Here is a 15402-nt window from a genome sequence, read left to right as displayed (position 1 = left end):
CTAATTTCATTGGCATATTCTAAATGGCTGTAGAAGGATAGGCTACACAGAACCTGAACTACCAACATCTTCATATTTTATTACCAGTTCCTATCTATAGGCCTTCCTTATTTGGTAGGCTATACTAGACATTATTGAACAAACATACTCATCTGTAGGCTATTTGGCTATCTCATAGGTTAAAGTATGTTTTAGATACCTCCCTGAAATTACTTTTTGCAGGTTGTGATGTCTTCTAGCCTATATTGTAAACGTTACTGCAATAAAGTGATGTTGAGGCGGCAGGGGGCTTCGTTTAAAAAGTAACTAAGTAATCTAACTTAGTTACTTTTAAAATCAAGTAGTCAGTAAAGTAACTAAGTTACTTTTTAAAGGAGTAGTCAGTAATCAGTAATCGGATTACTTTTTCAAAGTAACTGTGGCAACACTGGTTAACATAAGCACGTGTACCCCCTCTTCCAAGTGATGTTGAATGCTAATGGTATCGAGTCTGAATTTCACTCAGAAATAATTCAAAGTAATCATGTCACTGACACTGTCTACTTTCTTTTTTACTCTATATGACCGCTACAATGACTAACCGCCTCAAAATACATTAACTACATGGAGTATTGTGTTTGCAATATGTTTAATACTGTTCAGTTCCCTGTTCATACTAGGCTAATCCTCACCTGCACCACTACAGTATGTGTTAACGAAAATGCTGGTCCTGTACCATATCAATTTAAGCTGCCTAACATTCAGAAAGTTCAAGAATTTACATAGTCATACTTTTGTTTATCCTAACAAAACAACTTGATGCAACATACCATCCTACCGTATTTCACTCTTGTGAACACGTATTGTTGGACAGGTAAGCTGTAGAAGACAACCAATCCACGACCCTTTCACCCTTCTCAAATCTCGCGACATTAGAGGAGGATCTAGTACCGCGTTCTACGAGGGCGGTAGTCAGATATCTCGCCGGATCGACACAAGTTCAGGGAGGGTGGCATAGTGTATGGTCAAGCAACGATAGGGCTATTGAAGTTGTTGGTTATGCCATCCCATTTCTCTGAATGTTGCCACTAAATAACTACCCATGATAATTGGAACTCTTTGGTCTTGAAGTGGCACTGAAACTTGAATACTAGCAGCGTTGAAGCTCAGACTGGGAGCCCTCTCAAGTGGGTTGACGTTAGTAACCGTGTGGAATGGCAGCTCCCCGGCCCATTAAAGGTATTCTGAAGAACAAAAACAGCGGGGCGAGTATAAAAAGGGCCCCCGAAGTCCCCGTGGAAAATCCAGAGCAGGCAGCGCTGGGAATATTAGAGGACGACCAACAGTAAGTGAGAAACGAATGCTTATTGGTACCATGGTTCAGTCAGTCATGCCATGTCTGACGCCAGATAGCTTGCTAACGTTAACGTTAGTTGTTGACGTTGTCTTGTAACTATAACGTTATCGTCGCAAGTTTGCCAATCAAAAGTAATGGGACTGATTGCGAGTCATGGTTTTGCGCAGTGATTTCACTCTCCAGTTTTGATATGTAGACAAAATAACTTATCTGTCTTCATAGTTTGTAAGTGCCTAACGATAGCTGGTAATCACTGGCTGTAGCTAATGAAACGGCGAGTAACGTAAACGTTATGCTAGCCAACGTTAGCCTGAAGTTAGCCCAAAGCTGTCAGGGGGCGTTGACATGAACACTCGTTGATATTACCTAGAGTAATATAACCCGGTTGTGTCTACGAAACAAATACATTAACGTGGTTTGTGGCATTGTGGCGAAGTTAGCCAGTGTAACAAGTTCACATGATCCTAATGCTATCAACAAATGGCAACAGCTTAGCTAGGTTTATACATGATCTCTAAACCAGTAACGCTAGTTAGCTTGCTTGCTAACTTATAGATTCTGGCGACTGAGTAACGTCAACTTGTCTTATTTGTACTGCTACGTTAGAGAAGTGCCACTCGTGGATTGTGACATTAATTTTGCAACCCTAGTAGACTACATACACAACTACTTTAAAACATTTAAATGCAACCTGCTGGAGGTGAAGGAACCTGAAGCATTTGTCCCAACGCAGCAACTAAGGTGTCAAATTATCAGGCATTATTTGACTGATCTCTAGCATTTCCTTGTAAATATAAGGGGGAAATTATTAGACTGTCGGGCTCTTGATAAATCCTGGCAATCTGTCAAATATATTGTAAACAGATACTTGCAAATCAGAACGCTCTTTCATTATGTGTCACTCACTGTTGTGAAGATTTTGCATTTACCGATTTCTTGTTCGAGGGAGTTGGAACAGTCGACCTTCGCTTGGTTTTAAAACAACGTAAAGTTAACACTGGCAAAGTCATTATAGAGTCTAGATCTATTTGCTCGCTTGCTCAGTGACTAATGTAACGATAATATGCAGCTGCTTACCTCGCATAACTTAATTGTCATCCGTTCGGTGTATGACTATCTACAGTACTGTTATGACTTCACCGTCAACTGACACATTTCTTGTAAGAGACATGTGAAAGGTACAGGGAATGGTTCATATCTGCCCAGATGCACATTGATTCCATCTGTAATGACTCCTACTGGACAGGATGATTGTCTTCAGAGGATGACTGTCACTGGCAAAGTTTCTTGTTGACAGGTTTTGTTATAGTTTTTTTAAAATATTATTAATATTATTATTATTATTATTATTATTATTAATCCTGAAGGCGGTAGGAACCAACCAACCTTAATGTCACTTTGATTGGGATTTTTCAGAATGACATATAACTCACTTTAGGCTTAGTTCACACATAAACTGAATGTTGAGGGATTGGATTGCTTTTAGCAAGTCTAGGAACAGTTGCCATGTCTACTACAGGATGTGTCCAGAAAACCCAGTCTACCCATCCCCTGCAAAAATAGGCCATTCAAGAATGGCAGTTATTACTGAACTCCGGTCCCCCTGGAGAGTGGAAGCTTCTGTTGATACCAAAATAGTCTGACAGAGGAAAGGGGGGGAATTTTATCCTGAAGGATTGTATGTTCAGCCAAGCACTAAATCAAAGAAAGATAGCATGGCTTATTTCTGTATTTCACATGGATTTTCCTCATGCAAACTAGTGATCAGCGCTGTAATGAGGTATACTATGTGCACACACTTTTTCCCCATATGAAATGAGTAAGAAACGTCACTATGATGGCCAAATTGCACTTTTGTGACAAACTTTTCTCCTTTTTTTCAAAATCTTGGTAGTCGCACTCTCATCTCCTCCTTTTTACTGTGAAGCATCCTTTGAGGGAAGATCCTTTGGGATCCTACATTCACTGGCATGCTTCTTGAATATACATGAACTTCCACAGTGAAATGATGTCCATTGCCACCCACATCACCCCCAACCCTTCCATTTCTGAAAAGTTATGCAAAGGTTATGCAAGGTAAACAGTCTTACTGCTCAATGTGGAAGGTGTGTCCCAGGATGTACTATTTCATTTCACTGTAAAGGACAGTGTGAAAATTACTCCTGCATGCTGATCTTTTGTGTTTGTAGCTACCAATGCTATTGTTACTGTCGTGGTAAAGGCACAACATTTCCAGCAAACCAACTTGTCTGATGAGGGATATCCTGTGCCATTCCTCTTAACTTGAGCCAACTCATGAGCACAACACACTTCCATTTTCTGGTGTTTCCCAGTGTAGTCCCAAGTGCTTATGCTTACTGCGTTACATTGTCTGTCAGAGGAACTGGGAGGTTAGATGTCTAGACTCCTTGAGCAGTGGTAATGTCGTGAAATCAAAGACGCATGCTATAGCACACTGTTGCGTTTTATGTTACAGATCGGCGTCAGTGCGGTATGTTCAAACGCACTCCTGTTGCATTCATTACGGCTAATGACACACTTCAGGAAGTGATTACCCTGAGTATGAGGCACAATATTCTGTGAGTTCCTAAAAATATAGGCCGTGGTCTTAACCTGATTAAATTGACAGACATTGTAGAGCTATTATTGCCAAACTGAACCACTGCTAGTTTAATTCTGGGAATCTGCAAGCCAGGTTCATGATTTCATCGTACGCTGATGAGTTTTGACAGAGGTAGATGCTACAAATCTACAAATATTTGGTATGATGAATGTGTTTGCCTTAATGTGAATCTAGGTAGTGCACGGATTAGCTTATGCAAAGCTGTCTTGCTGCTCATCATCAGTAGGTATTCTGGTTTGCATTGTAGCCCAGTACCGCTGCCTCATGAGTTGTATAATCATTTTGCCCACACACACATAAAACCAGCACACTCTCTGCCTCCAGCCCTGGACCGCACTGTCACATCACAGCACAAACCCTCCCAACGCTGTCTGCACTCCCTGACACAGTTACGAGCGCTCAGCCTGACCTTACCGAGGTTCGCTTTAAATTCCACCTCTGTCTGATTTGTTAAGGAAGATGAGGAGAGGAAAGGGTTAGGTCTGTGTTAACCTAAAGCCTTAACCACATGAAATTGGCATCGAGGATAGAATGAGTCAAACAAATGTGTGTGCTAGGGGATTACATTTGGTGTTTTGGTTTGAGTTGCGGCTGGTACAGGGTAGATCAGGTCCTATTCTGATGACTGGGCATCATCTCAAGTGCCGAGTGTACCAGGGGTGTGGGCAGGATAGGACACTGCCGGAGGATTATTCCAGCTGCAGTAACCAGATTTACAGCCTGTCACCCGCCCGCTATCAGCCAGTCCCATAAACATCCCCCAGCCTCGGCCAACATTTTCCTCTGCACAGAATATTCCTCACAAGTTGTTGATCTTTGCAGATCTGTAGCCTCTATACATTTATTTGAATTATCTGATGTCATATGGAAAGAGTGTTTAATAATAGCTTTTAATCATTTTATTAGTCCCCCTAAAATAAATAGTTTTTACCTTAAAATAAAGTTCCCAACATCGTTTCAGTGGTACGTAAACTGTTAATAGGGTGAACAGCACTTCTGCCACACTCTGAGCAGGTCTTAACGCTTCTAAGATAGCCAAATTTGGTCATTTGGTGTTCAGGTAGGAACACTGCCCCTCTTCTGAAATCGAAATGGAGAATAGCTGCTATGCTACAAGAATGTTCACACTTTGTTGCAGAAGAGAAGACGCCTATTTAGTTTGTTTATTATTGCACTTCTCAACTGTAGGGGGGCTCCAAGAGCAAATCTTCTTTTGCGTACACTGCACAGAGGTTACATTGTGATTGATTTTGTAGGGATAGTTTCATGATTTATGTCTTTTAGGAGTTTCAAACTGGGGCAGAAGCATAGAAGTAATGTGTCCTTTGAGTAATGGTGCCAGTATTAAAGGCTGAGACTATATAAGCTTCCAGAGTACTCATTTCTTACTTGGGTTTACAGGAAGAAGTCGCAGAAATGGGACGAAATGAACATTCTGGCAACGTATCACCCAGCTGATAAGGACTATGGCTTAATGAAGATTGACGAGCCCAGTACGCCATACAACCGGTGAGTTGATAGCAATGCACTTGTTGGCATACACAGAGTAGGATCATCATCTTATGAGTAAAATGTTTTCATTTAAAAATGCGTACAGATGCGTACAGATGTGGGTGCAGTTGATAACCAGTCTATTCTTCCCAAAGTGTACTGAAGAGAGAAGAAAAGGGCTGTCAGGGTGTGGAAGAATAATACCCTGTATGTTAACCATATGTTTTTAAGGTCCTTCCTGAAGAGCAGTCTGTCAGTCCTGGTTAGTTTCATCCCGTTCTCCTCTATAAACATTGCTCCACCAAGGGGTAGTTTTTGTATAAGAGGAGGCTAGTTTCCCAGGGAAGATAAACCGTGCCCATGGTGCAGGTTCATGGTGAGTGTGGGGGGGCTACCCCTCCCCCTCCTGCTGCTGCTGCTGCTCTGAATGAATTTCTGCTGTGTCAACACAGACCAAGGGCACTGGCCAGATTCAGGGGAGCAACCTGATCTGTCAGGACGCTCGGCTAGAAAGGTCAGAAGGTGCCTCTGGCTTTCCAACCTTGTGTCCCCAATCAGAAATGATACCCCCTCCCTTTCTCTCTGCTTGTTTCCCCCCTCTGCAGGATGCTGGGGGATGAGGATGACGAAGGGGCACTCAGTGACTCGGATGGCAATGCGGTCACGGTAGACGACCTCGCCAGAAAGTAAGTGCTAAATGCCAGATTACCTGTTATGGTGTTTTATGTCTGTAGGAGACGCGGCCATATGTTTTGACGAGGATTCTGTGGGTCTTTTGTGGATCGTTTAGTGCGGGTTAGATATCCTATTTCACACCTTCACTTAAGAAGTGACTGTTCATGCCAGCAGTGGCCACACCTTTCTGTTCTTCTGGAGCAACTGATTTGGTTGTTGTATCAGAAGATGAAATGATACCGCTCTATAAACCCCAACTCTATGATCCTTTTAACATGAGCCAAAAAAAATGACACTGCACTAACACGAACATCGCTGTGGTTTGACTCCTCCAGGAGGGATCCGTTTGTCTTGTTAATGCCCTTGAGTTTGCATTGGGTGGAGTTTCATTCTCCTGGGATAGGAGGCTCATTACCTCTGGAATCAGAACTCTTCATATGGATAACCACTTCAGCTCAGTTTTCTCAGGGCCTTTCCAAACATCAGCACTAGCTTGGAGAGGATCAGCTTGGCTCAGCTCAGACCTATCTTAATATTATATTTCTTTTTCATCTCCAGTTTGTTTTTAAAGTATATTTTTTGGCCTTTTTGCCTTTATTAGTATAGGATAGTGAAGAGGTAGACAGGAAACAAGTGGGAGGGAGAGATGGGGTGGGATCGGGATATGACCGCAGGCCAGATTCGAACCTGGGTCCCCATGGGCACCCGGACCCGTAAATGGTATGGATGCTGTAGCCTGGTGGGCCACAGCACCCCCCAATCTCCAGTATGTTTTCATTATTATTTTGTATTTATTTATTTTAAGTGTTTTTACCTTTTCCAGACAATATAGAATGGAGGAAGCATTTAGGTTGCTAATTTTCTACTTCTGAAACGATGCTGATAGCAGGTCCTAGCTCTCATTACTGCTGCAAGGCTCTCAGGAGATAACATATTTCTAGTCCCTCTCATCAAAGCCCATGTCTCCCAGACTTCTCAGATGTCTACAAGAAGCTGACTTTCCAGGGCAATCAAGTAATCTTCTGTAAGACACCCGTGAGATAAGGCCCAGTTGGGTGGTATGAGCACACAGTAACTGATACACTGTTTGTTTACTCTCCCCTGTTAGCAGGGAGGTGGCTCTCGGCACGCAGCAGTTCTGCGAGTCATCGGGGGCAGCAGGAGCATATGGCCCTGCACTGCCCGTGCCTTAGATTAAGTGTCTCTCTCATTCAGTCTTTTCTCTGCGCCTCTCTTCCTCACTCTCTCTCTCTCTCTCTTCCCCGCTCTCTCTCTCTCCCTCTCTCTTTCTCTCTCTCTCTCTCTCTCATTTGCTGTGCCTTTCTCAGGCAGAGCAGATGTTCCAACTACTGCCCTCAAGATAGAAACTCACTGAGGCAGAATCCTGGTTCACACACAGTCCGTCAGACAGTGCCTCATGTTGAGCAGAGAGGGTCTTCAATGTGTTTTAAACATGGTTGTGTGTATTTGCCATTCCCAATTTTGCAAACAGTTCCTGGTTTGCAGCATCCTGATGGCTGTAGCCAACCTTATTGGCTAAATATCACTTAATGGTGGTGATTGATCTGTGGGCACTATTGCATGCCAGGTGAAACCCAGACCAATCAATTTTGCCATTTTAATGCCATCCTCTGACAGAACACATTTACCAATTTGACATGTTAATTTGAGATGATTACCCGTCTTAGACATTTAATTAGAGACCTTTTGTCTAGTTTGTATCTTTATTGCTGAATCTAGTGGCTTTCCTGGAGGTCATTTTTTAGGATGCAACTGCACATCTTGCATCTAACGTTATGTTATAGATGTATCTGTACATATAGTGCATATCTGTATGTGTATGTAGATATCACATCTATGCAGTATGGAGCTGTAGGCTTCATGGTATGACATTGCAGTCCCCGCTGCCTGGCTCATAAACGTGGCTGGCAGACGTGTTGCTGTGTCTTCTCCGACCATTGTTTACTTGCACGCTGAGTGCACACTATTGTTTATGGTCCAGTCTCCGTAATGGAATGGCTGCTGGCCTATCTAGCTCAGGCTTTCAGTTGTTTATGCCTCTGCCTCACACATACAGTCCTTTGCATGGCCACACACACACACACACACACACACACACACACACACACACACATATATATATATATATATATATATATATATATATATATATATACACACACACACACACACACACACTTGCTCTGTTTCTTCCCTCACTTTCCCCCTCCTCTCTTGTGTCTTGTTTCTTTACTGTCGATTATTCTGTCCCCATCACTCCCTCTGCCTCTGTCTGTATCTGCCCCATTTTATCATCTGTTCTCCCCATTGCCTCTCCCTCCCTGCCTCCCCACCTCTCCCTGCCTGCCTCCCCACCTCTCCCTCCCTCTCCTCACCTCTCCCTCCCTCTCCTCTGTGCTGTGAGTCTCTCTGACACTGACCTCTCCCCAAGTGCGTTGTGTTTTTGTGTTTACTACCTAGAGCCCTTTAGAAATGCCACAAACACACAAACAACTTTACCTGACTGGCCTCAGTAATTACATTTTGGGCTCCAGGGCAAGCGAATGGTCCTGGGTGAAGTGTCGACAGTGTGCGGTACAGAAGCCTGCCTCACCATCAGAGTTTCTCTCAGATATCCATGTCTAACTACAGTTTTTGCTAAATACTGTTAATCTATTACTGTAGCTCTTACACTGTGCAAGCACATGCAAGGGGACGTGTTCGACTTTGTCCAGCTGAGCGAATTAAATGAAGCCTATCCAGAAATATCTGACCTGTTTCTTTCTTTCCCATGTAGAGATTTTCTTTTAGCCGATGGCTGTGTGTGAGTTTTGTTCAGTGGGTCTCGTGTCACATCTGCTGTCTCTGCTTTTGTCTCTCTCTCTCTCTCTCTCTCTCTCTCTCTCTCTCTCTCTCCCCCTCTTTCTTGATCTTCCTTTCTTTCTCTGTCTTCTTCCTTCCTTTCTCTCTGTCTCTCTCTCTCTCTGTCTCTCTCTCTCTCAGGTTGGCTGAGGCAGAAGGCACAGAACCTCGTTTCATGAGAAAGGAGGAGGAGGAGGAGGAGGAGAGCAGTGAGGAGGAAGAGGAGGAACTCTCCGCTGAGGAGCAAGGTACACACTGTGTTCAGTCTCTGCCAATATAGCACCATCTCTTTCTCTCTGTCTGTTTCATATATTTTTCTGTCAGTCATCCCTCTATCTTTGTCTGGATTTGGCACAACATTCCTGTTATGTCATTCTTGTGTGTATTCCTATCAGTGATGGGTACACCCACTATCAGAATGATGTGTGTATCGCTGCTCTTCATTCTGTCCGTGCGTATTTTAGTCCAGCAGAGCATGTCATGCCCTCTCCTTGCCCCATGAGCCCCAGGCTTCCAAATTTGTGTCGGGCAGGTTAGCCACACACGTATTTCCCTTTCTGTTCAGTAGTCAGTCTTTTTACAGTTGGCTCGCACACAGGTTCTGCTGCTCCAGTTAGTAGGGGCTTTCATTTGGCTTCATCACTCATCCTCATGCATGTCCAGCTGCCTTTTGATGATGAATTTAGTGATGTGACATTGGATTTCTTCGTCTGAAGGGATTCATTTGACAGGATTGTTTGTTGATCAGATTTCACAGATTATATCATGAATGTCTGGTCATAGATGGTGAAAGGTGATTGTGGGTAATTGTGACTGTGCTGTCATGTGACTGTGACCCATAGAGGTGGGGGCCCTGTCTCCCTCCACTCCAAGCCGCCCATGCAGACTAATGGGCCTGGCCGGCCAGCCAGCGCTCAAGCAGACTAATCCCTTTTCTGGCCGACCGGTTCCTCATGAATGCACCGCTCCACTCCTAGGCTCAGGGAGAAGGTTGGCTTTAAACGCAGATAAACAAATCAAATTTCAGAGGATTTTTTTTTTGGCACCTCATAAACTTAATCAATTTTGTGAGGGCGACCCTGTTTATAGATTTGTGTATTGTGCATATTGTATGCTTTTAATACTTACTTGGTTAATTATACGGTCACCCCAATTGCTCTTTTGAAGTATCTGTTATTTTCATAATAAAAGGCTACTATGTCCATAATAAAAGGCTACTATGTCCATTTATGTTGGAAAGGAAATCGGAATATAGGGAGCATTCTAACAGAGAGCACAAAGTCCTATGCGTGAGGTCCGATATGTCTTATGGTTGTATGAGTTTGGAGTATTGGAATGGTTTGTGACATTTGAAAGGACCCCTACGTGATTCTGGATTTAGAGCTGCAGGTCGTGGCATCCAGGCCGTTATTTATGTGCTTGAGTTATGTTTCTAGAAGTTTCCTCGTCCGCAGCACTCGTTCCCTGGGGATGCCTCATCCTGCACCTCACTTCTCACTATCTGGCCTCCTGTAGCACAACACGCACTTCATCACACTCACTGTGGTGGAACCATAACTCTCTCTCTCTCTCTCTCTCTCTCTCTCTCTCTCTCTCTCTCTCTCTCTCTCTCTCTCTCTCTCTCTCTCTCTCTCTCTCTCTCTCTCTCTCTCCCCCCCCCCAACTCTTTCCCTCTCCCCCTGTGCCTATAACTCTGTCTGTTTCTCTGCTCCCTCGGTGGATTGGGGACATCAACTAAATTTCCCTCTGTGTCTGTCTCTCCCTGGCAGAGAAAAGGAAGCAGTTTCAGATGATGAGGAAGATGCATTATAACGAAGGCCTTAATATTAAGTTGGCCAGACAGCTCATCGCCAGTGAGCTGGAGGAAGACGAGGACGAAGATGAGGAGATGAGAGATGACACTGAAACAGAAGACATTAATGTAGACCCACCTCAAGATGGTAAGGAGAGGGGGGAAGGGAGGATGCCTGTTTCATTTCTGTTATCTTACATTACGTATTTTCTAGCAATATATACCAAGCCGTGTAATCATAAGACATAGCAGTATTACTGTGGACTGTCACATGATTTTCAAGATCACTTCAGATTTGTGTATAGCCCCATTTATATTTTACCATCATGGTATCACAGCTGTACAGAATTATGGATCTACTGTACCCACCCACCCCAAGGGGGAAAAAGGAAACATGCAGTGCTGTAACTTCACTTTACAGACCTCATTTTCTGCTCTGAAATACCATACACTTGATGCAGTATTTTTGCTGGCTAGATTGTTTGGCATTGTTTTTTTTTCTCCCACCACACATTGTTTTGTTAATTTCAGAATTTAAGAATGTTGCCAACCAGTGATGGTCAATTAGTTCCTGTTAAAGAGGCAATGTAAAAATTCTCTATTTCACCCAAGTTCCGTTGTGCTCTTTAGCAAGGCGCTTTGTTGCTCTGGGGACAATTCAGAATGAATTGACATACAGTATGTCAGTCACTTTGGGTGAAACTGCTAAATGAATAAATGTAAAATAAATAGTGCCATTACCAGGCATTTTGAGCACACATCGGCAATGTCAGAGACTCCATTCTCCTTCTTCTTTGTCACTGTGCCATCAAAATGAGTTTTATTTTAAAGTATAATAACTGCATTGTGTTCAGTGCCTCAACACTGCTGATCCAGTTCAGTGATGCAGCTTCACTGCTACTCGGGCAATTTCTGTGTTGCCTATTGTTGAGTGGATCAGACGTGGAGCTCATGTGCGCTCTTTTGCTTTCTGTTGCAGCTGATTCTCTGGATTCTTAGAGGACGACACAGAGAAATTTTGCACCTGGACTCAGCTCATGAACCATAGGCACGCAGATGCCCTACCGGTCTTGGCTGACACCGTTTCAGGAACCCGCCGCCCCCCAAAACCCTTCCATTCCTCATGCAACCCACCATCCCCGCCGAAAAAATATAGTCTGCATTCTGTGAACTGCGCCATGCAAAGCATATCAACTATCGACCCCCCGCTGGACAGTCCTTGCTGCTCCCTCTGTTGCCGAATATCCGTCTCCCTGTCATCACACTGTGGGGCGTGAGCTGAAGAGTTGTGCTCAGACTGTTCTCATCAAGTGATGGCCCGCCTCCCCTCCTCTCCCCTCCTCTCCCCTCCTCTCCTCTCCTCTCCTCTTCCCTCCCTTCCTTCGAGCCTACCCTCTTCCCCCCTCCATCCATGCGTGAGCACAGGAGTGCATGCCCAAAGGCACACCCCTGGCATCACCACACTCTGCCCAGCCTGATCACTCGTGGCGCGCCATGGTGTGACACTAGGCTTCAATGTGTGCGTGTAATGTTTACCCCTACCCGCCAGCTATGTGTAACGCCTGAGGATGCTCCTCCTGTGGTTATGGGCATGGTGTGGTCAGCCACCGAATTGCCCAAAAACTATCCCGCCATCCAGCTTTTCATAAAGCCACTTTTTTTTGTTTTCAATGACCTGTGTACTACCCTGACTGTAATCCTCAGCATCATGATAGATCCATAGGCTGTCCCTGGTAACATAACTGTGATGTATAGACACCGCAAAGAGGTATTGAGGCTGCTTCCAGTGGGCAGGAAATGGATGAAATACGGGCTTACCAAAGTGTAATGCACTGAGATCAAATTTTGAAATTAAATGGCCTTCTCAGCATGCTTGGTTAAAGTATGATGGAGAACTGCACATTTTCTTTCCAGAGAAGAGTCAAGCACTACAGTATATGTTGTGTCGGTGTGTACAAAGGAACAAGTAATGCAATGCTTCATAGCTTGACTACTACTGATTGGTGAGACGGCATCTCTGGAGTGTTAATAGGCTACTGTTGAATCTCCTGTTTCTCTGACACAACAGCTCCAGATGGATCAATGCACAAGTGGCACAATTCCTTGTCTTATTCTTCAGCTTCTCTGATTAGCTTGTCAGAATTCAGAATTCTAAAATAATACTGATCTATAGTAATTTATGTAGAGTATCTAAAACATTTTCCTCTTTTTAGTATATTCAAAAACTAATACAAGGAACAAGACTCACAGTATTTACATACTGTCAGTGTAACATGCTATTCCCAATTAGACTAGCGCTTAGATCTTATTGTTGTCACAATGTTTTTAATTGGACAACTATATGTTTTCAATTTTGTTTTTTTGTTTTTTACATAAGGCCTCTTACGGAGATTCTACTTGTGCACAAAAATAACCGAATATATAATTAAGTGATGGCCTTGGATAAAAATGAACTTTTCCATTATCTGCTGCACCTCAATGATAACCTGCAGTATATAACAAATTCACATCTTACCTTACCAAGAATTATATACACAGTTCTTCTATGTGTACTTTCAAGGTAGTATTTTTTTCACACTTGTCATCCTTGGATTCGATTTTAGGTTTTTTGTGTGTGTGTTACTCTGCGTTTGATTACAATCAGATGACAAGAGGTCAGATGAGTGCTGGATTTTAAATATCAGTCCAATCCCACAAGAATTTAGCCATTTTCCAGAATGGGAGCGTGAAGTGAATGGATTTCGTGGGTGGGTGGTCCATTGGGTGGATTTCAAGTTAAGAAAATACTTCATTGGTAAACCACCATATGTCTATGGATTTCGTAATTACATTAATGTATGATTAAGGATGAGGGGAACCAGGATGTCAAGGTCACAAAATATAATACAAGAGAAGAGATGCATGTAGAGGGACTGGTGGTCTGTCCTGTGGGCTAGCAACATACATGAGAACATAATGGGTACAGTTAAGTTAAACGCTGAAAAGTAAAGGATACTTAACCCACAGATGTACATGTTTATAAATGAATGTTTCATGGTATTTTCTTTATTCTCCATTCAGAGCTGTGGTGCCTGTTGGTTTCTGCATTTGCTGTGTTTTATTTGACAGATTAGGCATTTAATGTCTACAGAACATGTTATTTGTCCTCGTTTTTTATCAGTTTTGCACGTTCACAGGAATACGTGTGTTGTCTCACGTTATTAAAATATGTTGATATTGACGTTTTGGTGGTTATTTGTCTGGTAAAAAATTAAGTGGGACATCATCCCTCAACTCCCGGTCACTAAATCTTGTTCTCCAGTAATGAATTTATGCAGACAAGCAACTCTTCTACCACAAGGTGGCAGTATACACAAATACATGATGCATGACATCACTTTTCAGGCCCATTTCAGTGTTTACTTCTTGGATCATTTATGATTTGCTCATTGGACTTAAGTTGTTGTGTTCCCTACAGGCCTATAGTTTTGGGTTCGGTAGGCCTGTGTACGTTTTCAAGGGCAATCTGTTGAATGTCACTGAAATTCTGAATAATTATACAGGTTTACATTATACATTGTATATTTGCTTATATCCGGTCTAACTAAGGCTACTGAAATAATCAGGCTCATGGTGTCAGGGTATATTTAGGCCTAGCCCTAGGCCTACTTTTTCATGTTGGTTTAGCAAACAATAACCTGATATGTGAAATGCAAAAGACGTACTCAAGCCTACTTGAGTAACAAACAAAACAAAAAGACTGGTATAAGAACATATTTCATTTCTCTATTTGAGTACAGTGTAACCTGATTCAGATATGTAGTGCGTATAGGTTACCTGACTACCCAGAACAGTAAGAGGCCATCCTAGCTGTTTTAGGACCATAGTTCCATTTAACAACCATTCACTGCCCCTAAAATCTTTGTTTGTTTTTTAATCATTATATGTATATTTTTATTTATTTTGATGATCCTATATACTTTTTAAAAAAATCTAACTATTGCCATTTTATGTACTATTACTCTGTTTTTGTTATAAAGCACATTGAATTACCCCTGTGCATGAAATGGGCTAAATAAACTGACTTTGCCTTGCCTAAAATACCTGGCAAATTTGTTGCAGTTGTTGTTATTTAAGGTAAGCCTAGCTTGCTGGCAGAACAGGCGAGGTGCTGTCTCCTCTCCTACTCTAACCTAGGCCTACTTTTACTACTGTAAGCAGTGGAACGAGCAGATATTTAAGAGGGGAAGTAAAAAGTTGTCAGATAACCTGGCCCATTCAAGTAAAGACTCCTGAATGCGAAGTCTTCTAGGGTATTTATAGGCCTACTTCATTCCCACCTCAGATGTTCACTGTTTCAATCAAAACGTCGAAAGGGTTTGTCCAGCATTCCCATGGGACAGGCTGGCACAACTTTCGAAAACTACAAAGAAGTACAGTAGGCCTATTGGTTGGTTGATGTCACGTCTGTGATCACAACAGGCCATTTAGCCTGTCAGTCAAACAGTAGGGGGCAGGTACATTGATGCTACAAGAAGGAGGGTATTATTGATGCTTCGGTCGTGTGTTTAGAAGAATAGCAAAGTTATACCATTACAGTAACAAATTAAGTATGTTACAAAGTTTAACAGTAAGGCCAATATT

At 42.8% G+C, this 15402-nt stretch overlaps 1 protein-coding gene across 1 annotated transcript; it reads left to right on the top strand.

Annotated features, from left to right (window-relative positions):
• Window positions 1-968: 968 nt before the first annotated feature.
• On the top strand, window positions 969-13999 carry ppp1r2 (protein phosphatase 1, regulatory (inhibitor) subunit 2). Its single transcript, XM_062555898.1, has 6 exons — window positions 969-1324; window positions 5361-5468; window positions 6056-6136; window positions 9129-9235; window positions 10757-10927; window positions 11759-13999. The coding sequence occupies exons 1-6, from the start codon at window positions 1194-1196 to the stop codon at window positions 11776-11778; spliced, it is 618 nt and encodes a 205-aa protein (XP_062411882.1). The 5' UTR covers window positions 969-1193; the 3' UTR covers window positions 11779-13999.
• The last annotated feature ends 1403 nt before the right edge of the window (window positions 14000-15402 follow it).

Source organism: Sardina pilchardus, chromosome 15, assembly GCF_963854185.1.
Source record: "Sardina pilchardus chromosome 15, fSarPil1.1, whole genome shotgun sequence".
In the NCBI taxonomy this organism is placed as follows: domain Eukaryota; kingdom Metazoa; phylum Chordata; class Actinopteri; order Clupeiformes; family Clupeidae; genus Sardina; species Sardina pilchardus.
This window is presented reverse-complemented; position numbering and strand designations above follow the sequence as displayed.

Excerpts from the sequence above, each read along its gene's own strand:
- ppp1r2 (XM_062555898.1), top strand. The coding sequence starts at position 1,194 with ATGGCAGCTCCCCGGCCCATTAAAGGTATTCTGAAGAACAAAAACAGC. Across the intron at positions 6,137-9,128 it reads GTAGACGACCTCGCCAGAAA|GTTGGCTGAGGCAGAAGGCA; the intron begins GTAAGTGCTAAA and ends TCTCTCTCTCAG. Across the intron at positions 9,236-10,756 it reads ACTCTCCGCTGAGGAGCAAG|AGAAAAGGAAGCAGTTTCAG; the intron begins GTACACACTGTG and ends TCTCCCTGGCAG.